We start from the raw sequence: 23,576 nt of genomic DNA, 5'->3' as shown, positions 1-23,576 counted from the left end.
TTGCTGCTATCCAACCTGTAGAATGATTACATTTTTTACACCATCCCTTTTTCTCTCTGTCTTCCTATGGGAAAGCAATGTTCTTTTTACTATTTCCTTTAAACACCTTTAAAAATTAAACATGTCTAGTCTAGTGTTTCAGAAATGCATTCTGTTAGATCTTACCCTGGTGGTGTAGGCTGCCTCGGGATCGTCTTCCAGCACCCTGGAAAGTCCAAAGTCAGACACTTTGCACACAAGGTTACTGTTGATTAAGATGTTTCTGGCAGCAAGGTCTCTATGCACGTAGCCCATGTCGGAAAGGTACTTCATTCCCGCAGCGATGCCTCTCAGCATGCCAACAAGCTGAATCACAGTGAATTGCCCATCGTTTTTCTGTAGAAACGATGTAGAAATATTAGTCCTGTGGCAATAATTACTGGGGGAAAATTTGAAAGGATCTTCCTTCAAACGCCAAATTAATAGTATCACCAAATTCATATGCCATTCCTAGCTGAAGGAAAATGGAAAAAGTTATGAAATATTTTGTTAATTTTGTAACATTTACCAGTCCTCTGCTTGGTCAAAGCAGATCAAGACTTTGAAAGCTCTTGTCAAAAATCTCATTTAGTTGCCCTTTTCTGCATTGTAATTCCTTTACTCTCAGTAATCAGAGGAGAATGTTCATCACTCCAACTTAGCACCTGCCTTAGATGAACATGGCACATTTTTGAGGTGCTTTAAAATAAGTTAGCTGGATAGGCATATTGGAGTAAAAAAGAAGTGGCTGGAGGAGACAAAGGAGTTTCTTTAACAACAGATGGGAGAAAGATCACTGAGCAATGACCAGACAACATTAGCATTTCTTAGAAGCTTGCTGTCTTTGTCAAGGGCACTGAATTCACTGCAGGTACATGGAATAAGGCCCAACTAATGATTAATTTGAAATAAAGGAATGATATAATCTTAAGAGACTAGAGAACTTGAAGATACGTATAAGAAATTTGACAACAGAATCTGGTAGAGTCTGGAGATTAGAAGAAAACTTTGCTTATCAGTAGACAGCTGTCCTCTTCAATGCACCGGTCCTTGGAATAATCCTCAAGAAAGTCATTGTCCCATCACCTCGCCTAATCAGTAGTAATAGTTGCTACACTAAATGTGAAAACCTGCCAGCCTACAGGTTTAATCAGGCCTGCAAACATGTTACATTGTCCGGCACAAGCTATTTAGTAATATAATGAGTTGCCAACAATTAAAATTTGGACACTTGCACATAAAAACAAAACAATATTTTTCCTGGGACCCAGAAGATCTGACAACATTAGTGATACCATCTATTATCATATAATCATTCCACTGGTAAAAGTGGTGGCTGACCCTCAGATGGATTATAAGTCTATTGGGTCCCTTCATTACTACAGAAAAGTTGCATAGACCTTTTACACATTTTTTTCCTTGTTCTACCTGACATTATATACTCTGAAAAACTTACTATTTGTAAAAAAGCTTCTTTTTTTTCCTTTTCTTTCCTTCTGTCTTTTTCTTTGTTTTCTTCCTTTTTCTCCCCTTTCATTTTTTGGGGGGCAAATTAACATATATTTAAAGAAAACTATGGGGACATATAGTTTGGATTTGTTTACATTTCTGAAAAGGACAATTTTCAGACCAAAGTTTATTTTTGGAGTATAAACATTCTGACCCCCGAAATTTCTATTTCAAAATTCTGCTTTACAGTGACTCAATTTCAACTTCAACATCATAGTCAATATACAAATAACACTTTGAATAATTAAGTTGGTCTCAAACCTACCTTTAAAAATGTATCTAAAGAGCCATTTTCCATGTACTCTGTCACTATCATCACGGGTTTGCCTGAAAAGAAAACATGGTATGAACTGTAATGTTTTGATTTGGCATTCCTATCTAGGAAACGTTTGCCATAAGTTATTACTTCTTCCAAATTATATATATTCTTTTAAAAAATGTCCTCTTTGAGTAGCAAGTAAATTCATGACATGATGATATCTTAGTGTAATGGGAAAGTATCATAAGAATAATAATAGATTGACATTTAAGATATAAAAATACACAATTTTCAATATTAAAGTCAGTTTGTCAAAAATAGTTTAAGGCTGCATTTTAGTTTAATACAGGTAATGATATAATATGCCAAATAACATCCAGCAAAGAACTGTGAACATATTTATCTTTCCCACAATTCTGAATAAAAATTCCTGTCTATCTGTCCTGCATCCGACCCCTTTAATATAGGCTGTATTTTCCTAACTTTATTTCTATGTTCTTATAACTCCTTTCCTCATGGATACATCCTTTTTCCTCTCTGTCACACACACTCTCTATCAGCCCAAATTTTTTTCATTCCTCAAAACTCTGTTCTATGGCTTTTGGGTGGGGGAATGGGCTAAATGGGTGATGGGCATTAAGGAGGGCACTTGTTGAGATGAGCACTGGGTGTTATATGTAAGTGATGAATCACTAAATTCTACTCTTGAAATCATTATTACATTACATGTCAACTAACTTTAATTTAAATAAATATTAAAAATTAAAACAAAACTGTTCTAATTTCTCTTGCTATCTGGAAATTTCTCTAGCAATCACTGTTTCCTCCCCTTTCATGTCTGATATAGAAATGCAACCTAGAGGTCAGCTGGACAGATTCTGAAGTCATGCTGCATGGCTTTGAATGCCAGATCAATCACTTATGATGCAATCTTGAGCAAATCATTTATTATCTTTGTGCCTCAGTTTTCTCATCTGTAAGATAAGGGTATTAATGTCACCTACTTCACAGAGTTGTGGTAAGTATCCAGCAAGTCATATGGTTATGCAAGTCATTTTGAATAGTGCTGGCCAGTTAGAATTTGATGTTTTGTTATTTTATAAACTTTACCTATGTATCTATGGTTTAAATTTCTTGCTGGATATAGGTTGACTAACAGAATAGATCATATTTTATCTTCCTTAAAATTATGGCACTTTGTATATAATGTATCTGTGATACAAGATGAAAAATACATGATCAGGGGCACCTGGGTGGCTCAGTCAGTTAAGCACCAATTCTTGATCTCGGCTCCAGTCATGACCTCATGATTCCTGAATTGGAGTCCCTCACTGGGCTCTGTGCTGATAGTGTGGAGTCTGCTTCAGATTCTGTCTCTCCCTCTCTTTTTGCTCATCCCCTACTCATGATCTCTCACTCAAAATAAACAGATAAACTTAAAAAAATACAAGATCGGGGTGCCTGGATGGCTCAGTAGGTTAAGCGTCTGACTTCAGCTCAGGTCATGATCTCATGGTCCATGAGTTCGAGCATGAGTCGGGCTCTGTGCTGACAGCTCAGAGCCTGGAGCCTGCTTCAGATTCTGTATCTCCCTCTCTCTCTGCCCCTCCCCTGCTCTCTCTCTCTCTCTCTGTCTCTCTCAAAAATAAATAAACATTAAAAAATATATAAGATCAAAAATCCTTATTATATGAGAAAATATCTAAAACATGATTGTTAGTTTTATCACTCTACATTGACCTCACTATATTTTAAAACATGCCCCTTTACTAATTTAGTAAAAGCATGTTACATAAAATTTGTGTTAAAATATTTTTTGTTTAAATTATTTGTTACATTTGTGTTAAATTTTGTGTTAAATTATTTGTTAAATTTGTGTTAAAATATTTGTGTTTAAAATATTTTGAGTTAAGTAAAAGGATACCTTATGTCAGAAAAATTGCTATCTTGGATGTCTATTAATTAACTTTTTGTATTATGAAGAGAAACACTTAAACAATCAGAACATGTTGGGATGAGCACTGGTTGTTGTATGGAAACCAATTTGACAATAAATTTCATATGTTAAAAAAAATAATCATAAAATGCATTATAATTAACATAATAGCATTCTCCAGAAAAACATCTGTATTTTACTGAAGAAGTGATTCATTCAACCCATAGAATTATAAATTACATATTTATTCATACAACATTATCTAGAAGTGCAAATAAAGCTATAGAAAGTTAGACAATTACATATGACAAAGAAATAAGTAGGAAGAAAAAGGATTTTTTCATGTCAAGATCACTTAAAAGTTACTATTTAGAATAATAAGGTAGTACTAATTTCTTACTCAGATAATTATCTTTTTAAAAACATACTTCAGAAGCAATATTCTTTTAATTGAATGTGATGAGTATATTACAAATCTAGACACATTTCTCTCTTCCTCTTTAATGTTTAGAAAAGTATTTAAAAATTTTGTCTAAAATAATTCCTTTGGCATACGTTTGTAGACGCCTACGTTTGGTGAAACATCACATATGCAGAGAACAAACACTAGAGAGGGAGAGTCATCATTTGATCTGAACCTTGAAGACTGAAGGGGACACCCCTGTAATCAAAGGTAACATATTCCAGGAAGAAGAGGCAACATGTGCCAAGAAATCTTGTCATGAAAGAACCCATCAAGCTCAAATATGGCTAAAGCCCTGGATTTTTGCCTTGTCAATTAGGAAGTGATAGGAGATGAGTTGGGAAACAAGTTTCTTAAAACCTGACTGGGCATACAATACCTTAGTAAAATGAATAAATAAATAAATAAATAAATAAATAAATAAATAAACTCATAATGTATTTGCAAGTGCCTGTGACAGCACAAGAGAAGAAAAGATTATTTTTTTTTAAATTAGTTTTTAATTGTAATCTAAGCTCATGAATAGAGAAGTGTTTCCAGTTTAACTTTATTTTAATTATATTGCCACACCCATTTTAATTCAACTTTTAAAATAAACATAATTCTGCTTTGGACCTTTTTAGTCACATTCTCACATCTCAGAGCCCATTTTAGCCTTTCTTTAATGTCGAAGCTCCCTCCCCCCACCCTTTTTTTTTTCCCCCAAACTTCACAACTAATATACTTCCCCAGGGGTAATGGCCAAAATATGTGATAACTGCTTTGGCACAGGTACCTATGTGTCAGAAGTTACACCAGCCACAATGCTGGAGTATCCTAGAATGTCCTGCTATACCAGACCATCATCCCTTCATTTGCCTGATTTCGGGGATTCAGAAGTCACCAGGGATGAAACTGAGTAGGTATATAAAGGGGACACGTGGGTAACTATGCACCAGCTTTTTATCAAACACTATAGAAATATTTCAATAAATTTACAGCTAATAGAGCCAAAGAGTGTGTACTTGCTAAACATTAGCCCTGATCCAACTAGAAGGAGGCCTCCATTTTCTGGAATCAATCAGGGTAGCTCTTTTATTTTGACTTTGACTCTCACTTACAGAAATCCAATGAGGAAACTGTCATAGTATAATTGGAATTGGAAGAACTGATTTCTAGAAGATATCCAGAGAATATAGTATTAGCTTTTCCTCATTGGCATCTCTCAGCGCATACCATGTAAGTAGATGTCTTGTCCATCAGACTGAAACCCTGATTCTTGTCTATCATTATCTACTCTACCCCAAGACCTTTATAATTGCAGCATCTTCCCTATCTTCTGACTTATAAAACTTTCAGTTTCTTTCTACTCTCTTTTTCTAGAATTTCTTCATTCTATCTACCCTCTCATTTGTTGGACTCTGTTTTTACCATTATGGGTTAGTGGTAAATATTTAGTACTGCTCACCCAAGGTCTACCGAGTAGAAATTGGATAGAATCCCCTTATAAAAACATCTTTTTCTTGGGTAAATTTGTTCCTTAAATTCAATCCAAATTCACTAAGCTTAGAAGAAAAATGTATACTCTAAAAAGAATGAACTGATCAGAAGACTTATTGACATTGAAAAATATACATTTGGAAAGAAAAAAATAAATGATTACATTTTGGGGAAATGGGCACCTGGCATTTGTTCTATAAGATTTCCTAGATCTCATCACCTAGTTCCAAAAGTCAGATTAATTATTTATGACAGTGTAGGTTGTAATGTCAATAACAAAAATGTTATTTGAGAAATATAATAGGAAACTAAAATACTTCTCACATTTTAGAAAATGGGAGAAAAGCAATTAAAATGAATGTTTGCAAACAAGCATGATCTTCTTTTGTTGACAAGAATAAGACACTTCAGGACCCATTCGATTATTTTTCATGCTTGAGTCATTTTAATGCTAATTATATTTAGTTTGGCTATGTTTTGTCTCAGTTCCTGCTAGCCTGCAAGAATGACATAGCAATAATTAATGTGGCTTACTCTAACCCTTGTAAATTCAATAAAACTGTATAAATCATTTTCCATTATCCAGCTCGAAGTACAAAGAGTAGATTTGCCAATAATTTTGAAAGCATATTATCAAAAATCTATATAAAAAGAGCTCATAAAGCATGTCAAAACATGATTCTAATCATAGAGTGGAGTTTTTATACTACTTTATATTATTTATCAAAGACCTAGCCCAGAGTCTAAGTAGTAATAGAAACACATTATTTGTGGAATTCACCAATCTTATATTTTAATCATTCAGTATTGATAATCATAAAAAGAGCTACAATTTATGGATTTATTGAATTCTCACTTTTTACAGGGCAGTGTTATTTTTAATTTTATTAAATTCCATAATAGTGATATTATAAAAGACTTTTTCAGAAAAAGAAGAGTGAGATTTAAAAAACAGATTGAATACATAACTTGGGTTGATGAGTATGAATATATAAGAACCAAAGTTGGGAATCGCATTATGTCCATTTGACTATAAAAGCTATTTTACTTTCCTCCGTACTAAGATGCCTATGATTTCAAAATACTAATTTTAAATTTTATTTTATAATCTCACAACTATTTACTCTTTTGTGTTAATACAAGCTTGGTAATCATGACTATGACATGATAAACTATCCAACTACTAATGACAGATCTGGTAGGAATTTAGCTTCTCTCAATAAATAATATATCCTTACATAGGACTATTACTTATATACGTTCTGAGTGGTCTGAAGTGTTATATGGTGAAATAAATGGTCTCGGATTCTATTTAGTTATTTTTTTTTAACGTTTATTTATTTTTGAGACAGAGAGAGACAGAGCATGAATGGGGGAGGGTCAGAGAGAAAGGGAGACACAGAATCTGAAACAGGCTCCAGGCTCTGAGCAGTCAGCACAGAGCCCGACGCGGGGCTCGAACTCCCAGACCACGAGATCATGACCTGAGCCGAAGTCGGCCACTTAACCGACTGAGCCACCCAGGCGCCCCTCTTGGATTATATTTATATGAGGTATCTAAAGGAGTAAACCCATAGAAACAAAAAGTGGAAAGACTCTTGATTTCAGTACAGGACATGATCTCACGTTTTTGTGAGTTTGAGCCTTCCATCAGGCTCTCTGCACTGACTGCACTCATGGAGCCTGCTTGGAATTCTCCCTCTCTCTCTGCCCCTCTTCCATTTGAGCTCTCTCTGTCTCTCTCAAAATAAATTAGTAAAATTTTAAAAAAAGGGGCTCTCATATTTTAATTCCATTATGGTCCTTAGTTGTTGGTTAACAATTTAGGGAAAAATAATTTATAACACTATATAATATTAATTTGGTGAAAGATGATAAAATCAAAAGTCTACATACATTACCTGAGATGGGATGATGAAAATACCAAATGTTTCTATAAATAAAAATTCCAAACTTTCCATAATATCCTCTTTTATTTCAGATTGTTTACACTGATAGAAACTTTTTCATCAGATGCTCATTTCTAAAATTAAAAATGAATTGGAATTGTTCTGACATTAGTGAAGGTAGATAATTACTTTTGGATTCAGAAAATATGGACTTTTCAGAGGAAGTGGGAATCCAAGAATTAAGAAATCTGACAGCTTTGTTTTATTAATGAAAATACTTTAAAAATACATTTACTAATAAACAGTTATTTATAGTAATAACAATTTATAGTAATTACTAATAAATAGTAATTTATTAGTTTTTGTTTCTATATTCTATAATTTTTTTTTTTCAGATGAGCAGGATTTATATATCAGGAAGAGCACTTGTAAATATCTAATAATTATTTTTCATATATTTTTTCAACCTCTTTTTATGTCCTAACAAATAAAAACAGGTACTGAATTAATGAGCTGGCTTTTATATCTATTTCAGCTGTAAATATATTTCCATCATGGTTTGTCACTGGTTCATAGAATTTGTTTCATTTCATGAAATGGATGATGCAAAATTCAAGCATACTCATACTTCAAACATTTTCATTTTTAAGTCCATCTTCAGACAGAACATCAGTCATTGGATCCTTCTCAAATATAAGTGGTTCGAAACTAAACTACTGATTACCAACCACAGCCTTGCTCCTCCCAGACTTTTTCCTGTAAATGGCAATTCCTCTCTTTGAGAAACTAATGACAAATAATTTATAATTATTGTTGACTCCTCTCTTTTTCTCACACTCCATATCTGAATCACAAGAAGTCTTACTGTAATTGTCTTCAAAATATCTAAGAATGCAACTACTACTCTCCATCTTGCTAGATCAGTACCCTGATCTAATCCATAAGGAGGTCTGAATAATGTCAGTAGCTTTCCCATGGTCTCTCTGCTTGGACATTGGCTCCTACCATCTACACTTAATACAGAAGCCTGACTGATCCTGTTAACATTGATAATAGACTCCGTCACATCTTGGTTCTAAAGGCTGCAAAGATCAGATTAAGAGATGGTCTTCATAGGGACCAAAGAGGGTGTGCAGTATCTATCCTCCTGCTCTACCTTCAGATTAGCTTCCTCCAGACTCCTCTCCTTCATTCCACTGAAGCAAAAATGCCCTTGATATTTTTGAGTATCCCATGAAAGTTCCATTTGAGACTTGGGGGTCCTTATTTCTATAACATTCTGTTCCTAGATATCTGTAAGCCCACACCTTCACTTCATTCAAGCCTTATCAGAGAGGGTTTTCACTAAATAAAATAGAAATCACTAACCCTCAGTAGAAGCAATCCCTAGTTTCTTCACCTAGCTTTATTTTCTCATTAAATATATCATGAATGTATTTACTCACTTAATTTCTGTCTCCCCCACCCAAAATAAATTTTATAAAGGCAGGAACTCAGTCTCTTTATCTCTGCTGTATCGTGCTGATCAATATTGATAGACATGTATTATGTGACCAGTTAATATCTTTGAATAAATTAATGTTTGTCAAGTGTATACTGAATGATAAAATATGAGATTGGTAATGTGCGCTATTTAAGAGCTTGGGTTTGGAAGTTATGTAAAACTCTTTTAAAATGTGGCATTATCATATACTAGTTTTATGATACTGGGTAAGGTATTTAATCTCTTTAAAGTTAATTTTTCCTATCTGTAAAATAAGAACAAATACTTTTGTCTAAAAAAATACATTATTTTGCAGATTAGAGATAATATAGAAGGAGAATTAAGCTCAGTAAATTTTTAAAGTAATGTTAATGATTGTAGTAGTAATAACTGTTATATGCAAGATCTTGTGAAAAGATTCTCAAGCAATTTCCTTCATATGAATTTTAATTTTTTTCTAAACAATTGTGGTTTTAAAGAATAAAGTTTTAACAATAAAATACAAACTATATATCACTCTAGCTAGTTTTCACTGTTTACAAAACTGCATTAAGTCATCTACTCATTTAATACCGTTCATGTCTAGCCCTGTGATAGAGACTGGGGGGGGGCGGCTATAAACATGTATCAGTTTCAAGAAGCTCATTTTGTAGTACGGATGATAAAGCATGTAGAGAGATAATTATGATATCATGCATAGCAAGACAAAGTGCAGAGCAATGCAACTAGAGTGTATATGATTGTCTCTGGCTGAGAATTTATTCATTCAACAAATATATGAAATGCTACACATTCTCAGCACTGATCTAGGAATACCAGGTGAGCAAGATAACAAAACTTCTGCATTTAGAGGCTTAAATTCCAATGTAGGACCAGGAAGCTTTCCTTTACTGAGCTATTTGTACAACTGGGAAGTTTTCTTTTACTGAGCTATTCAACACTATTTAGTGATTACTGTATGCAAGGCAGACACTGAGGATAGAAAGGAAAATGAAGATAAATGACACCAATCTAATGGAGAAAGCCACATTTGAATTAATCTTGAAGGTCAAGTAGAGCTGAAGAAAGTGGAGAGGACATTCTAGGGCTGAATGAAGTGTTTCAAAGGGACAGAACAAGAACTAGGTAGAGTTTTTCTGGAAAGGAAATAGTGGAATGTGAGTCATGGCCAAAATTATACCAGGTTAAGCAACAAAGTATATGTTTTTTGCTTCGTTTATTTGCTTGTTTGGTGATTAAGCATCAGAGGAAAGCAGTGATTAAGTAAAATCTACCTTGGGATAGTATGTATGGAGGGGCTAATGTGAGAAAATACAAAAATAGGAAGACTTGCTTGAAGATTGCTTGAAATAGCTCAGGATAATGTATAATATATAATAAAATCGAAGTGACTTTATAAGATAGAATGAAATACTATAGTTGAAGGTAATTACAAATTTATAAAATAAGTCAAGAATTGTCTGACAATGTAAATAATTAATTGTCATTGAAGGTGCCATCTACTCAGACGTAGAAATAAAAAGAAATAGGGAGAGATTTCTCTAAAGTTCCTTTAATATTTTGTTTAAATTGATTAATTTTACAGAAGAACTAAACTTATTTGTACTCGATCCTGGATTAAGAAATATAACTATGAATCACTTTAAGATTCAAAAGAAACATTCCTTTAGTCAACTTCGATAATAATTTCCAGGAGTATGGAAAAATAAGTCTTAAAGAACTAAAGATGCTGTGATGGGAAAATTTGATATTTTTATTTTATTTTTTAATCTCTTTAAATATAAAAGTTGGCACTGTATATATTACATGAAAGCATACTGCACTGTGGATAAGTCAATTAAGGCAGGGCCTTTGGGTTTTTTACATCATTTCTCATGAAATCTCTCTAGAATATATAACTATTTATGATATGCCCTATTTAACAACACATCAGAGAAGGAATTTGAATTCAGGCCCATGTTTCTGGCACATAGGGCAGTGATACCAGAAAGATGAAGGTTCGTGATGACATCATCCATAGAAGCGCTACTTCAGACTCCCTCCCTCAGCTTCAATCAGAAAAATAACACGATTCAGTTGCACTTATGTCTCATTATCTGTGTGCTGCAGGTTGAGAATAATTGTTGAATAAATTAGCATCAGATCAGAGAGCATGAAATTAAGGACACAAATAAAGTGAGTTGCAACATGGTAAATTAAAAACAAGTTGAAGACTTCCTCAGTTGAACATCAAGAGGTACATTTATTAAGGGGAATGCAGTCTGAGTTCACATAGAATATAAGACAGAATTATTTTAAATATTTTCCTTTTGCTTCATGCGTATGTGTAGTTTCAGGGTAGCAACATCAAATAGAACATTCAATTAGGAGACTAGAAATTTCAAATCTGTATTCCCAACCACAGTACTGTTTTTAAGACCAAAATGTACAAAATTTAGGTAGGATCATTTGTTGATAACGACACTTAATTTTAAAACAAGGTTTTCGGGGCACCTGGGTGGCTCAGTCAGTTAAATGACCCACTCTTGATGTTGGCTCAGGTTATGATCTCATGGTTTGTGGGATCGAGCCCCATGTCGGCCTCTATGCTGACAATGTGGAGCCTGCTTGGATTCTCTGTCCCTCTCCTGCTCTCTCCTTCTCTCTCTCTTGAAATAAATAAATAAAAATTAAAAATGAAAATAAGCGCAAATAAAGGTTTCAAGTGCATATAAAGTACATGACAAATTTATTTTTTAAATGTTTATTTAGTTTTGAGAAAGAAAGAAAGTGTGAGCAGGGAAGGGGCAGAGATAGAGGGGGACAGAGGATCTGAAGCAGGCTGTGTGCTGACAGCAGAGAGCCAGATGTGGGACTTGAACTCATAAACCATGAGACCATGACCTAAGCCAAAGTTGGATGATTAACCGACTGAGCCACCCAGACATCCCAGTATGTGACAAATTTAGTTGACTTAATATAAAAGATTTAGTTATCTTAGTTTGTCTCAGTCAGGACCCATTCACATTAAACAAGTTCTGTAATAAATCAGGAGTCTATAAAAGTAGGTAGTATTAGTTAAAATTATTTTAGGGTATTGTCCACTAGTATCTAATGCATTAACTTAGATTAAAATAAACATACCACTATACATACATAAACTACTATAATTACCTGCAGATTTTTTCACATATATACCTAACACAAAAATATATCTGAATTTAATCTGTACAACAGTCTTACAAGTTAGGTATGACTTCCCCCTTTTTTTGGTGATATTGAAGCTCAAGGTGTTTAAGTAAGGTGCCCATAGATTGGTTTAGCATTAAGTGTAATAGGCTTACATAAATTTATAGGACATTGTCTTTATCTTTGACAAGCAGACATTTTTTAGGTAAGAGTTAAAAATATATGCAACATGGAAAAAATTAAATGAAAGATCTGAGTAAGAATTTTGGACATAGGAAGGATCATTATAGACATTTGCAAAAATTTGTACATTGGCACAGTATTCAAAAGAAGGAGGGATTACTTCATGGTGAAGTGGTGAGGGATTGTCTCATGGATGTGATGTGATTTGAACAGGATTTTGAAGGAACTGAAAAGGTAGTAAATACAACGGTGTAAATTTCAGAGGAAGAAGCAATGTAGGCAGATCAAAATATCAAGCATGTTAAAATGGACTAAAAGACATGGCATATGAAGGAGTTCAGAACACAGGAACAGATATAATGGGAAAGTGATACCTATATATCTGTTAGTACCCTGCCATGCCTGTCCTAAACTTTATCTGTATTAATTCATGTCCCTTTTACATCGCTAGGAGCTATCCTTATCTCTTATCATTGATGAGGAAACTATGGTTCTGAATGTTTAGCTGACTTGTGCAAAGTCACATCGTTTATGGCAGAACCAAAATTATAATATATGGCTAGATCCATAGTCCATGTTCTTGACCACTATGCAATACTGTCTTCCATAGTAATAATAGCGACCTGGCACTGTTCTAAACATTACATTCATTATCTGAACTCATTCCAGAAGGTAGACTTGCTGTCTAAGAGCTTCACGTTTACCATGGGTAATAAAAAGTCATGGTTAGAGTTTATTTGAGGAAGTTAAATTTGGCAGTCGTATTAAGGATGAGATGAAGACATGACATGTATTCAGTATTTGCCTACTATTATTATCATGAATATAATTAATAACTACATTTTATATTAGATAGTATCATTAATGCATAGGAAAATATAATAATCACTTACTAGTATAATTCTTGAACCTATAGTATCTGGCACCACATGCTATCACTGATGTCCTTTTAAAGTCCTTTTCCTCAGATAAAATGTGGTCATGTTCAAATTCAGATTTCATTTAATTGCACTGGTGACCATTTTTTTTCCACACCGTATTCTTATTTCGAATATTCCTGCTCATTCATCACTGGGTATAAGTTTTGTAAAATATTTAATTTCTTAGTTACTAAAAAACCATATTTTTCCTTGTTCTCTACCTGTCTCTCTCTCGTCCCTGTCTCTCCTCTCATCTCTCTGTAAGAACCTATTTGTTCTGATAAGAATTAAGGATGCCCTTGCTCCAGTAATACCCTCTTTGGGTTACTGTCAAGGGGACAATAACGTATGGGTATGTACTCAAATGGAAGAAGAAACAAATCTAAATTTTGAAGAAACCCACATGTCTGTAGGTCATTTTATTCTTCTACTACATTCCTCTGTGAGAATTTTTACTGGAAGTGTGTATTTCTTTTGAGACACGGGAAAAAAAAAAAACAATCTCCTAGCAATACAAGCTGATTCAAAAGTTCAGACAATCAACAACACAATAATGTTACTGTGGTCTGTTTCAGGACTTCTAAAGGGATTCTACATTCTCATCTGTGACCTATTGTGAATATATGATGATTTGGGAATTCAATCGTTATTTACCAGGTAAATATTTTGAGTTGTTTCTTTTGTCTGCGTTGCAAAAAAGTTGTATATTGTTTCTGCTCTGTTTTCCATATTTAAAAATTAAATAAGTGGATATCCAACCCACTTATGTCAATAAGTGACGGAAGTCGATACCCAATCAAATGAAATTACTTAGTAGATTCACAGCATTTATTGAATACATATTGCTGCTATGCATATTTGGCACATATAATTTAAAAATTGATTAACAGCAATGGGAAGGGGAACAAATTATTGAAAGCAAGTCTAAAGAATATTCCCTGATTAAATTTCTAGATGATTTAGAAAGTGGTAAGTAGGGTATGAGGGACAAAGGAAGGAATGAGAGCACATAGACATAGCAAAGACTAAATGAATTTAAATAAAATAAAGACCTTAGTTATGTCACTCGAAAATACTTTATTGGATAGCTGAAAAATTACTGGAACTCTTTATACTGGGAAGCTCGCCACATAACCACATTAATGACACACATACACGTTTAAAAGAGATGTGAAACTCTAGATATTTTTGAGTACAAATTAGATTTTCTTTAAGAAAATAATTAATCTCAAGGAACTTTTCCAGTTGTCTGTGGCTGACTGCTGCTTTCCCTAAAATTATTAAACCACCTATGGTTATAGTAATCCTATTAAATGTTAAACTTCAATGCCTCAATCAAAATATTGAAGTTAATATTTTATTAGGATAAAAAGTGAAGAGTCAGAAGAAAAAGCAATGTTGATACATTTACGGCTCCTTTAATTTGGATACATTTTTCTCTGGCAGTGAATTCATAGTACATGAGTTAATACATATGTTTTGAAAAACTCAATAGAAATTCAGGTTCATTGATGATCAATGACTTTGACAAAACTCTACTAAAATACAGGACAATTAGTATTAATGCCAATTAAATTGTTAATAACATTACTGTGGCTATTTTTCTTTTTATCCTGAAATTAATAATAACCTAATAGAAGAAACCCAGATGTTCATAATACATGCAAACACACACACACACACACACACACACACATTCATAATTTGCTACTGTACTTACTTTTGGTCACAACACCTTCTAAGTGGATGATGTTAGGATGATCAAACTGCCCCATGATACTTGCTTCACCCAGGAAATCTCGACGTTGCTTTTCTGTATAGCCTACTTTGAGGGTTTTGATTGCCACAGGTAATTCCCTTTTTCCTGGAAGTTTCAACCGTCCACTACAAACTTCACCAAATTCACCTTGTGATAAAGATGAAAAAAACCCCACAAACTCATTTCAAATCCTTACTCTATGAATACACTAAAGCCCTATTAAGGTAGAGACAAAACAGAATTGAAATGGGAGTCCAACTTTGTTATCAGGGTTAAGAAGTGGTGCTTTGGGGAAAATCATCTACAGGTGATCATTAAACACTCTGGGGGTTATTAGCTTCATTCATCTCACCTACAAAAACCTTAATGAAAACATTAGAAAGAAATTAAATGCAACTGATTGAAAATCACTCGCATCTTCCTTCTGTGTCTACACTAGCAGTGCCTTAATTACTGAGAAGGGAAAAGGAGAAAAGTTTATAGCAGGACAAAAAGGGAATAATTTCAAGGAAGAGATGACTCATAAATAGAGTATCTGAGTGCTTAAATTATGTAAATAGTTTTGGGCATTACAGATTATATAAGGAATGAAAGAAACAGTAGATGATAAAACACTATACACTTTATAATGTATATAAATATGTATAAAATATACATACTTTTGCTACTTTATTTATTTATTTATTTATTTATTTATTTAATAAAGCAAACATTTGCTGGTTTAAATATGAGCTCCACAGAGGGAAGCATTAAAATATGATCAATTACCTACCACTTTGAAAGCAAGTCGATTACAAAAGATTAAAAACATTCTTTGTTAGATCAGGACATTGACATATTACATTCTATAATATAAACACAACTTAAAAGTCCAAGTTAAACACACTATTGTACCTGCTCCAATAACTCTTTCAATGGTGATGCATGAAGCTTCTATCTCCTTGGCAAATTCATGGACAGCTTGATTGGGATCCTCATAGGTGTGTGGATCAATATAAGTTCTTACTCCTGGCAATTTAACTGGAAACATAAATGTGCATTAAAATATAAGTGCTTGTGATGAATGAATGGAATCACAAACATTATTAACATGCACCTCTGGCTTAAATTCCTAACTCCTAGAAATGGCCAAGCTGTAAGGACAGCCCCTCTCCTGAGTTATAGGAGTCATTTGTACAGCTATGTCACTTACATAATTTTAAGAAATCTGGATTGTTGGCCTGTGCAAGAAATGCATATATGACAACATATTTGAAAAGGCACATCACTGATGTTCAGAGAGTCAGTGCCTGAGGCAAACTAAGATAATTTTTTTTTACTAAACTTGGCAATGAAATGTTAGTGAGTTATTTGTTGCTTTGTTATTCTGTTTCACTTAAAATGCCTTCACAGAGGGGCACCTGTGTGGTTCAGTCTGTTGAGCGTCAGACTTCCGCTCAGGTCATGATATCACGGTGTGTGGGTTCAAGCCCCGCGTCGGGCTCTGTGCTGACAGCTAGGAGCCTGGAGCCTGCTTCAGATTCTGTGTCTCCCTCTCTCTCTGCCCCTCCTCTGCTCTCTCTCTCTCTCTCAAATAAATTTTTTAAAAAAATTAAAAAAAAAATAAAATGCCATCACAGATGGTTACTTTTGGTTTCAGAAAAAATAATTTAAAATAATTTTTCTGAAGTTTTGGTCCAGTAAGACTGACACAGAACTAAAAGAAAAGTTCAACTTGTCATACCTCTGTTACTGCATGACTTTATACAAGACTCTAATGTTCTATGAGCCTCAGTTTCATCACATTTAAAGACTACCAATTTCACAGGGTCTTTTTTTTTTTTTTTGAGGATAAATACCATTAAATAAGATGGGAACTATGATAATAGACTCAATATTTTGCAGCATGAATTATGGCTTTAATGGCTTTGATTTTTATAGTCACAGAAGAGTGACAAAAACACAAGAAATTCTTCTCGTAATTTACTTAACAAATCAACTAACACTGTACTATTTATTAAAAATGCACATATTAAAATACCATTAATTAGAACTCATTTAGGCTAATTTATAATGCATGTTATAAAAACTTGATTTTCTGCGTTTTTAAAAAGGATAGTCTTTTTCAAATCATCGAATGAAGCTTGTTGCTACCGGATCTGCTCAGGGAAATTCTTGCTATCATGCTAGAGGAAGAAAAAAAAAAATACTGAGAAATTTTATTCATTTAATCTGATGGTGTTATTGAACCATAGATTTCTACTGACTGTGTTGCAAGAAATTAGAATCGACCTGGAAATTTGGTTTGAAATATAACAGCTTTTTATATTGATTGAAATTTTTTTTAAGTAATTATAATGAAGGTATGCTTTAAAAAATCTAATAAACCATCCAGCTGTTGTCTAGGGTCAACCAGCAGTGCCCCCAAGCCCATATGCTTTATGGAATGTAACATAACACATTGTTTTAAACAAAATATTTTGGTCAGTTATTACATCTCCTTGTCTGAAAATGAACCAAAATAACAATAAAATCTCTTCTATTTTGTTTTCTTTTGATTTTTCACAATTTGCTTACTGTGCCCATTATGAAAATGCATCTTTTCCTCTTCTGGATCTTGCTTTGCTTTGCTGTAACCACACCGCCTGGAACAGAGTAAGCTACAATTAGCTACATCTCCAAATGTTGAATCACGTGAAGCCCAGAAGCATGAAACGCAATTGAAATGAGTGCAGCCCTGACTGATTTTCACACCAGCATCGTGTAAAAACACCAGTCCTTCTTTTGGATGAGTCATATTTCCCAAACCAGCGTCTCTCACTCTTGCCCAGATTTCACGGAGAAGTCTGAAGCCATCCAGACCCATTTAAAACAAACAAACAAAAAACCCCCCCAAAACCCTTCACCATACACCAGACACCAGACATGTTTCTGTTCTTTTTCATTCTTAAATTTTTTTGTCACCTCAGAAGACTTTTTACAGAATGAATTGCCCAAAATAGTTTCTATTGAATTAGTATCTTACTCTATCATTTTTTTTTCTCTTGTTTTGGAGTTTTGAAGTAAAGTTGCTCTTCTCCACTCAGTCTACTTAGATCACTACCAAATTTACCGTAATCTGCAACTTCTCTCAGTGCAGCCCCACTTCCCAAATTTTATTCTCTCCTGTTTTACTCAACTACTTACTAATTTACCAGTCTTTGAAACCTGCTCTTGTTGCTGAAAAAAAAAATCTGTGCTTGGAGGTTCACTAATGACAGTCACCTCATGACTTTATCTTAGTTTTTAATTATTCATGATGGACTGAAATCTCTACTCCTTTTGGCATGCTTCTTACTTCTCTCTTCTACCATCAATCCATTCATTTCCATCCATTTAATTAATACCTCTATTCTGATTTAATTCTTTTGAAAGTTACACTCTTGTCCCTCATAGATTTATTTTACAGGAGTATTCCACTGGCATACAGACTCAATAGGTCTGAAAAACAAATCAGTATATTTCTCTTTACTTTCAATCTTGATCCATTGCCTTCTTTTCCTGTTACTAACATTGGCAAGGCCTTGGTCCCTTTAAGAACAAAGCCATATTCTCCTGTACTTCACAACAAATTAGTTGCCAAATCTCAAGCATTGTATAACGTAAAAGTCTTACAATTCATCTCTTCTTTTTCATTAGGTCTACTGCGTCTTCAATTAAGGCTTTGTTATTTTTCTTTTGGATTGCAGTAAGTGCCTCTGAACAGATGCCCCTGCATTCTGTAACTGTTGTCCTAAATTCTACAAGACATGGCTGTAGCCAGGTTACTGTAAATAAGGTACCTTTCTGTGTTGTTAGCTGTCTCCTGCAAAATCTTCCATAAAATAATAAGGTGTGGATTCCTAAATATAGCCCTCATGCATATTTCCTACATTTTCTCTGTTATCTTCAAGTATACTGAACTATCTTCAGGTCTTCAAGATATTTCCCCATGTTTCCACAATGTGCATATGCTGGTTCCAACACCTAGAATGCTGTTCGTAACAATTTTCAGTTATCAAAGTCTAGTTCAATTTTTGCCTCCTTCATGCTTTTGTTTCTGATACCCCAACATAATGCCCTATTTCCCAATAGCTTTCTGAACCCAATAGCTTTCTGTACCCCTCTCACATTGTGATTCCCATTTCAATGCAACATAATCATTTCAATATGTTTTCTGGGTCTCTTACTCATTGTCAGTTTCTTGAACGGCAGAAACTAGCATTTACCTATAAATTTCTGCAGTGACCCAGCGTCTGTCTCAGAGTTAGCACCAAAAATATTTGTCACATTGATGAATGGATACATGAATGAATGAATGATATTTTGATTGCGTCTACACAATGACAAGTGTTTGGAGAAGAAATATGCTGATGAATACTAAATTGATGTGGTACATGATTAACCATACAACATTAAAACAACTGACAAAAATGAAAATATTTAAATTACTTTTAGTGAAATTCTAAGGAAGTGAATTTATTCTTCATAAGCTCCATAACAAAATTGAATTTATTAAAAACAAAATTTCCATTTATTTCTACATAAAAAATATACAGCCAAAATGGCAGACTGACAAAATATTTTCATTACAAAGTTGGTTGAAAACTACTATGTGATGTAAATGAAGTGTTCAATCAACACATACAAACGAGGACTCTTCCTTGTTTATATATTCTATGTTATTTCTTAAATATGTCTCTATTTTGATGGAAAAATAAAACCTATTTTATTCTATATCATTTCCTAGTGCATAATTACATATGTATTTTGCAAAGTAGATAACACAACCCATCTTTGTGTCATTTTTGAAAGAAAAATACAATTATTTTTGTTTTATCATGTTGAAGAACTGGCAATTTACTAATAAAATACAGCTAGTGAAATCTGAAGAAATTTGAAGTAATAACTTAATAGATATGCTGTTCTCAGGTGAGGAAAAATACACAATGGGGATGTGGTGGCTTTTCAAATTTTACTCATAACACTTAGATAGCTGCATTAGTCATCCAAGAGTCCTTAAGACATCTTGAATCAACTTACTGCAGTGAAATGGAGAGAAAAAAAAATACATAAAATCATACTAAAATTACATTTTGTGTGAAATTTATTTTAATGCATTGTTCATAATTTTTCTAGATACTGTGTTATTCTTTCAATCTTTAATTCATGTGTCTCTAGAGAGAAGTTACTGTTACTTTTGAAAATCAATGTTCTAAATAAAATTGTGTAAAATCATCCTGAGATTTATGTTATTTAAATAATACTGACAAAAAAACTTTGTTAGAAGAATTCTAAAGAGACCTGAAAAGTATACAAGTTGTTTCAGTTTACTTTAGAAAACAAACATTCAGTCTACCTTCTACTCTCCTACCTTCAAAAGAAAAAAAAAGAAAAGAGCTTTCAAACCTGTATCGTCAAATAGTCTTTATCATTAAATAAGCCTCATGGATGTTTAAATTGCATGCAGGTTCCTCATATGAAAATGGAAATAAAACCTTGGATCTCATCTAAAAAAGGGATTTGGGAATACCTTGGTGAGGACTGGTTAACATTTTAATACCTAGGGTGAGAGTCAGGAGGGCAATAGAAAGGAGTTATTTTTGACTACGGGCATCTCGGGAGCTCTATAACATATACGGCTGCATGTCACATTAACATATAAAATTAAGTTCTGGAACCCCCCAAAGCATCATTAAAACAAGCCTCAACAAGATACAGCAAGTAAAAGTGCAGCTGGCAGATACTGGCACCAAGCAGCGGCTCAGCCTCACTAACAAAGCATTGCAGGATGCCTGTTCATTCAGCATCATCATCTGTACCTGCTCCAGATGCATAATTTTAACCCATCAGACAAACAGTCAATAAATATGCCATTCTGTACATAAATTATGCCTCCTACCTTCTGGAACTGATTTTTTTTTTTTTCTGAGTGGAAAAGAAACCGTTTCTTCATTTTGCTCCATATCACAATTTTAATGAGCTTTGATATCATTGTACTAAAAATATCTTTAGTGTTTCTAGTTAGAGGAATCATTTTCTAGTCATTTATACTTATTTTCTCCTAGAGAACAATACCGTCTTACTGTTTAGTAGTAGAGGTGGGCATGAGAAATCATATTAAATGTAGGTGTAATTCATAATCATTAATTAATATTTATTAAAAAGTCCTAGCGAGACAGTTAATAGGTAAATATAACAATGACTTTATAGGTCATTTAGAAATCAGTCTATTTTCTCCCATACTTACCCTAAGAATTTGGGTAATGCATCCTTGATGATGTTAATTCTGATCTTAAAAATTTGGCCCCAACCATGACATCTAAATTTGGATATCTGAGATTTCCATAATATATGAAAGAGCAAGCAATAATCTTTATGTATGTATGTATGTATGTATGTATGTATGTATGTGCCAATGAGTAATTTGGTTCTTGGATGGAAATTAAGAATTTGATAATGAATTAGAGGTATGAATATCAAGCCCTCCTGAGTCCCAAGCAATGCAGAGAATCAGTAATTTATTAAATGGCACCCTTATGGCCAATGAGGAAAGATGAGTGAATGCAAGAGCCAAGGGAGATCATAAATCCTTGCTCAACTATAGCTTCCACAGAATCAGAGTTTTCCATTACTTTTGCCTACAGATAAACACTGAAAAATCACTTTTTTTTTCCCCACTAAATTCTAAATTAGGTGGGGAGGGGTGCAATGATGGGAGAATAAATAGTTCTGCAGTTTGATTTCTTTAAAAGAGTGAGCATATGCAGTCCCTAGCTCAGAAACGGAAACTCTGATCTTGTTCCTCTATTTTCCAGATTAAGAAATGCTTTACCTATATTTTAAAGGAAAAATATTCTTAAGGCAACAAATTGTAGCATACACAGAGGCAGTATGTTTTGCTTACGGAAAATAAAATCTCCTTGTAATTTAAATCTCTTTAAAAACTGCATTTCTCGGGGCGCCTGGGTGGCTCAGTCGGTTAAGTGGCCCACTTCGGCTCAGGTCATGATCTCACGGTCCGTGAGTTCGAGCCCCGTGTCGGGCTCTGTGCTGACAGCTCAGAGCCTGGAGCCTGTTTCAGATTCTGTCTCCCTCTCTTTGACCCTCCCCCGTTCATGCTCTGTCTCTCTCTGTCTCAAAAATAAATAAATAAACGTTAAAAAAATTAAAAAAATAAAAATAAAAACTGCATTTCTCCATATATGCACACTTTCTTATTCATAAATAATAGTGACCTCAACCACCATGTAATGTGTAAGACTTTTATTGCTGGAACTTAAAAAGCATAAGTTACATATCTTGAGGAAATAGTCTGACTTTTTCACTTCAGGATTCTCTCCAACTGAACAAAAGTAGTTTTAATAAAAGCTCAGCTAATTCAGCCTCATAAAATAAAGAGGCATATAAACATGTTTATTAATATATCTAATGAATAATGGAAATAGGTTAGGTTTTGTTTTTGGGGACAACATTCTTCAATAAGAATGTGAATTGAAAATGTAGTGAAATGCGACTTTGGATATTTAGGCTCTATTGCTAGCAGGATCTTGACTCTCATTCATATAGTTCACATTGGTGTATTAGAGTACTGTGTTTTTTGAGTTCCTTAAAGATAGATTTCAGTTATACAAACAATGCAAGTGATCCATTATTGTTTACTGAAAATGCTCACACATACTTTTCGAGAGACAAGGTACTCAGTTGAAAATCACACTTTCCTTGGGATTTGGGAATGGAATGATGATACCACACAAAACAAGGACCTAGCTTGCGAGGTCCCATCTCACATTCTATCAAGATACTAACCACTCTGTGATTAAAGTCAGCATGAGACACTAACTTATTTCTTATTTTATGCTTTACATACCATTTGTAATTTCTACATTTTAAAAGACAAAGAAAAAAGAATACCTTGGAAATTACACATTCCAAAATGGTATAGTACCTATGAATTTGTAAACTTTTCGTGAAGGAACTCTTGAAATCATTTTAGAATTAGCAATACGAAGACTTGTACAATTTCAAATACCTCAAAAAACTCAAAGACGAATTACAGACTTTTCAATATTGAGTTGAATTTTAATTGACTTAGAATTTTGATATAAAAACACATTTCATAAAGTATGACATGTGAAGATTGTCTTCCTGTTTTCAGTAAATTTTGTTCTAATGTGAGAGTAAGTAATATCTCTTAATTTTTAAACTATTTCATGGGTATGACCACTGAATTTCTCAATTAGAGTAGGTCCACTGAGTAACCCCTATTGTCTGTGGTTCTACAAGTATTATAAAAAGGGATTTTGGAACAGTTCAGAGTTGTGTTTTACATAGGAAGCCTTCAAATGGAATTGGAGATATATATATATATATATATATATATATATATATATATAGTAAGCAAGACTCGCATCTGCCTTCTATGAGCACTTTAAATTTTTTTTTTTTTAACGTTTATTTATTTTTGAGACAGAGAGAGACAGAGCATGAACGGGGGAGGGTCAGAGAGAGAG

The 23,576-nt window shown here is 33.7% G+C and overlaps 1 protein-coding gene across 2 annotated transcripts in view; it reads right to left on the bottom strand.

Moving 5' to 3' along the window:
- The window catches only part of EPHA5 (EPH receptor A5), a 345,686-nt gene that overhangs the window by 25,144 nt on the left and 296,966 nt on the right, over positions 1 to 23,576 (bottom strand). For both annotated transcript variants that reach the window (XM_042936273.1, XM_042936274.1), the window contains 5 exons: positions 17,623 to 17,690; positions 15,961 to 16,086; positions 15,028 to 15,213; positions 1,793 to 1,854; positions 166 to 375 (listed from right to left, as the gene is read on the bottom strand). In XM_042936273.1, the coding sequence (XP_042792207.1) occupies positions 166 to 375; positions 1,793 to 1,854; positions 15,028 to 15,213; positions 15,961 to 16,086; positions 17,623 to 17,690 (652 nt within the window). The remainder of the gene's footprint in view (positions 1 to 165; positions 376 to 1,792; positions 1,855 to 15,027; positions 15,214 to 15,960; positions 16,087 to 17,622; positions 17,691 to 23,576) is intronic.

This window comes from Panthera leo, chromosome B1, assembly GCF_018350215.1.
Source record: "Panthera leo isolate Ple1 chromosome B1, P.leo_Ple1_pat1.1, whole genome shotgun sequence".
Classification (NCBI taxonomy): domain Eukaryota; kingdom Metazoa; phylum Chordata; class Mammalia; order Carnivora; family Felidae; genus Panthera; species Panthera leo.
This window is presented reverse-complemented; position numbering and strand designations above follow the sequence as displayed.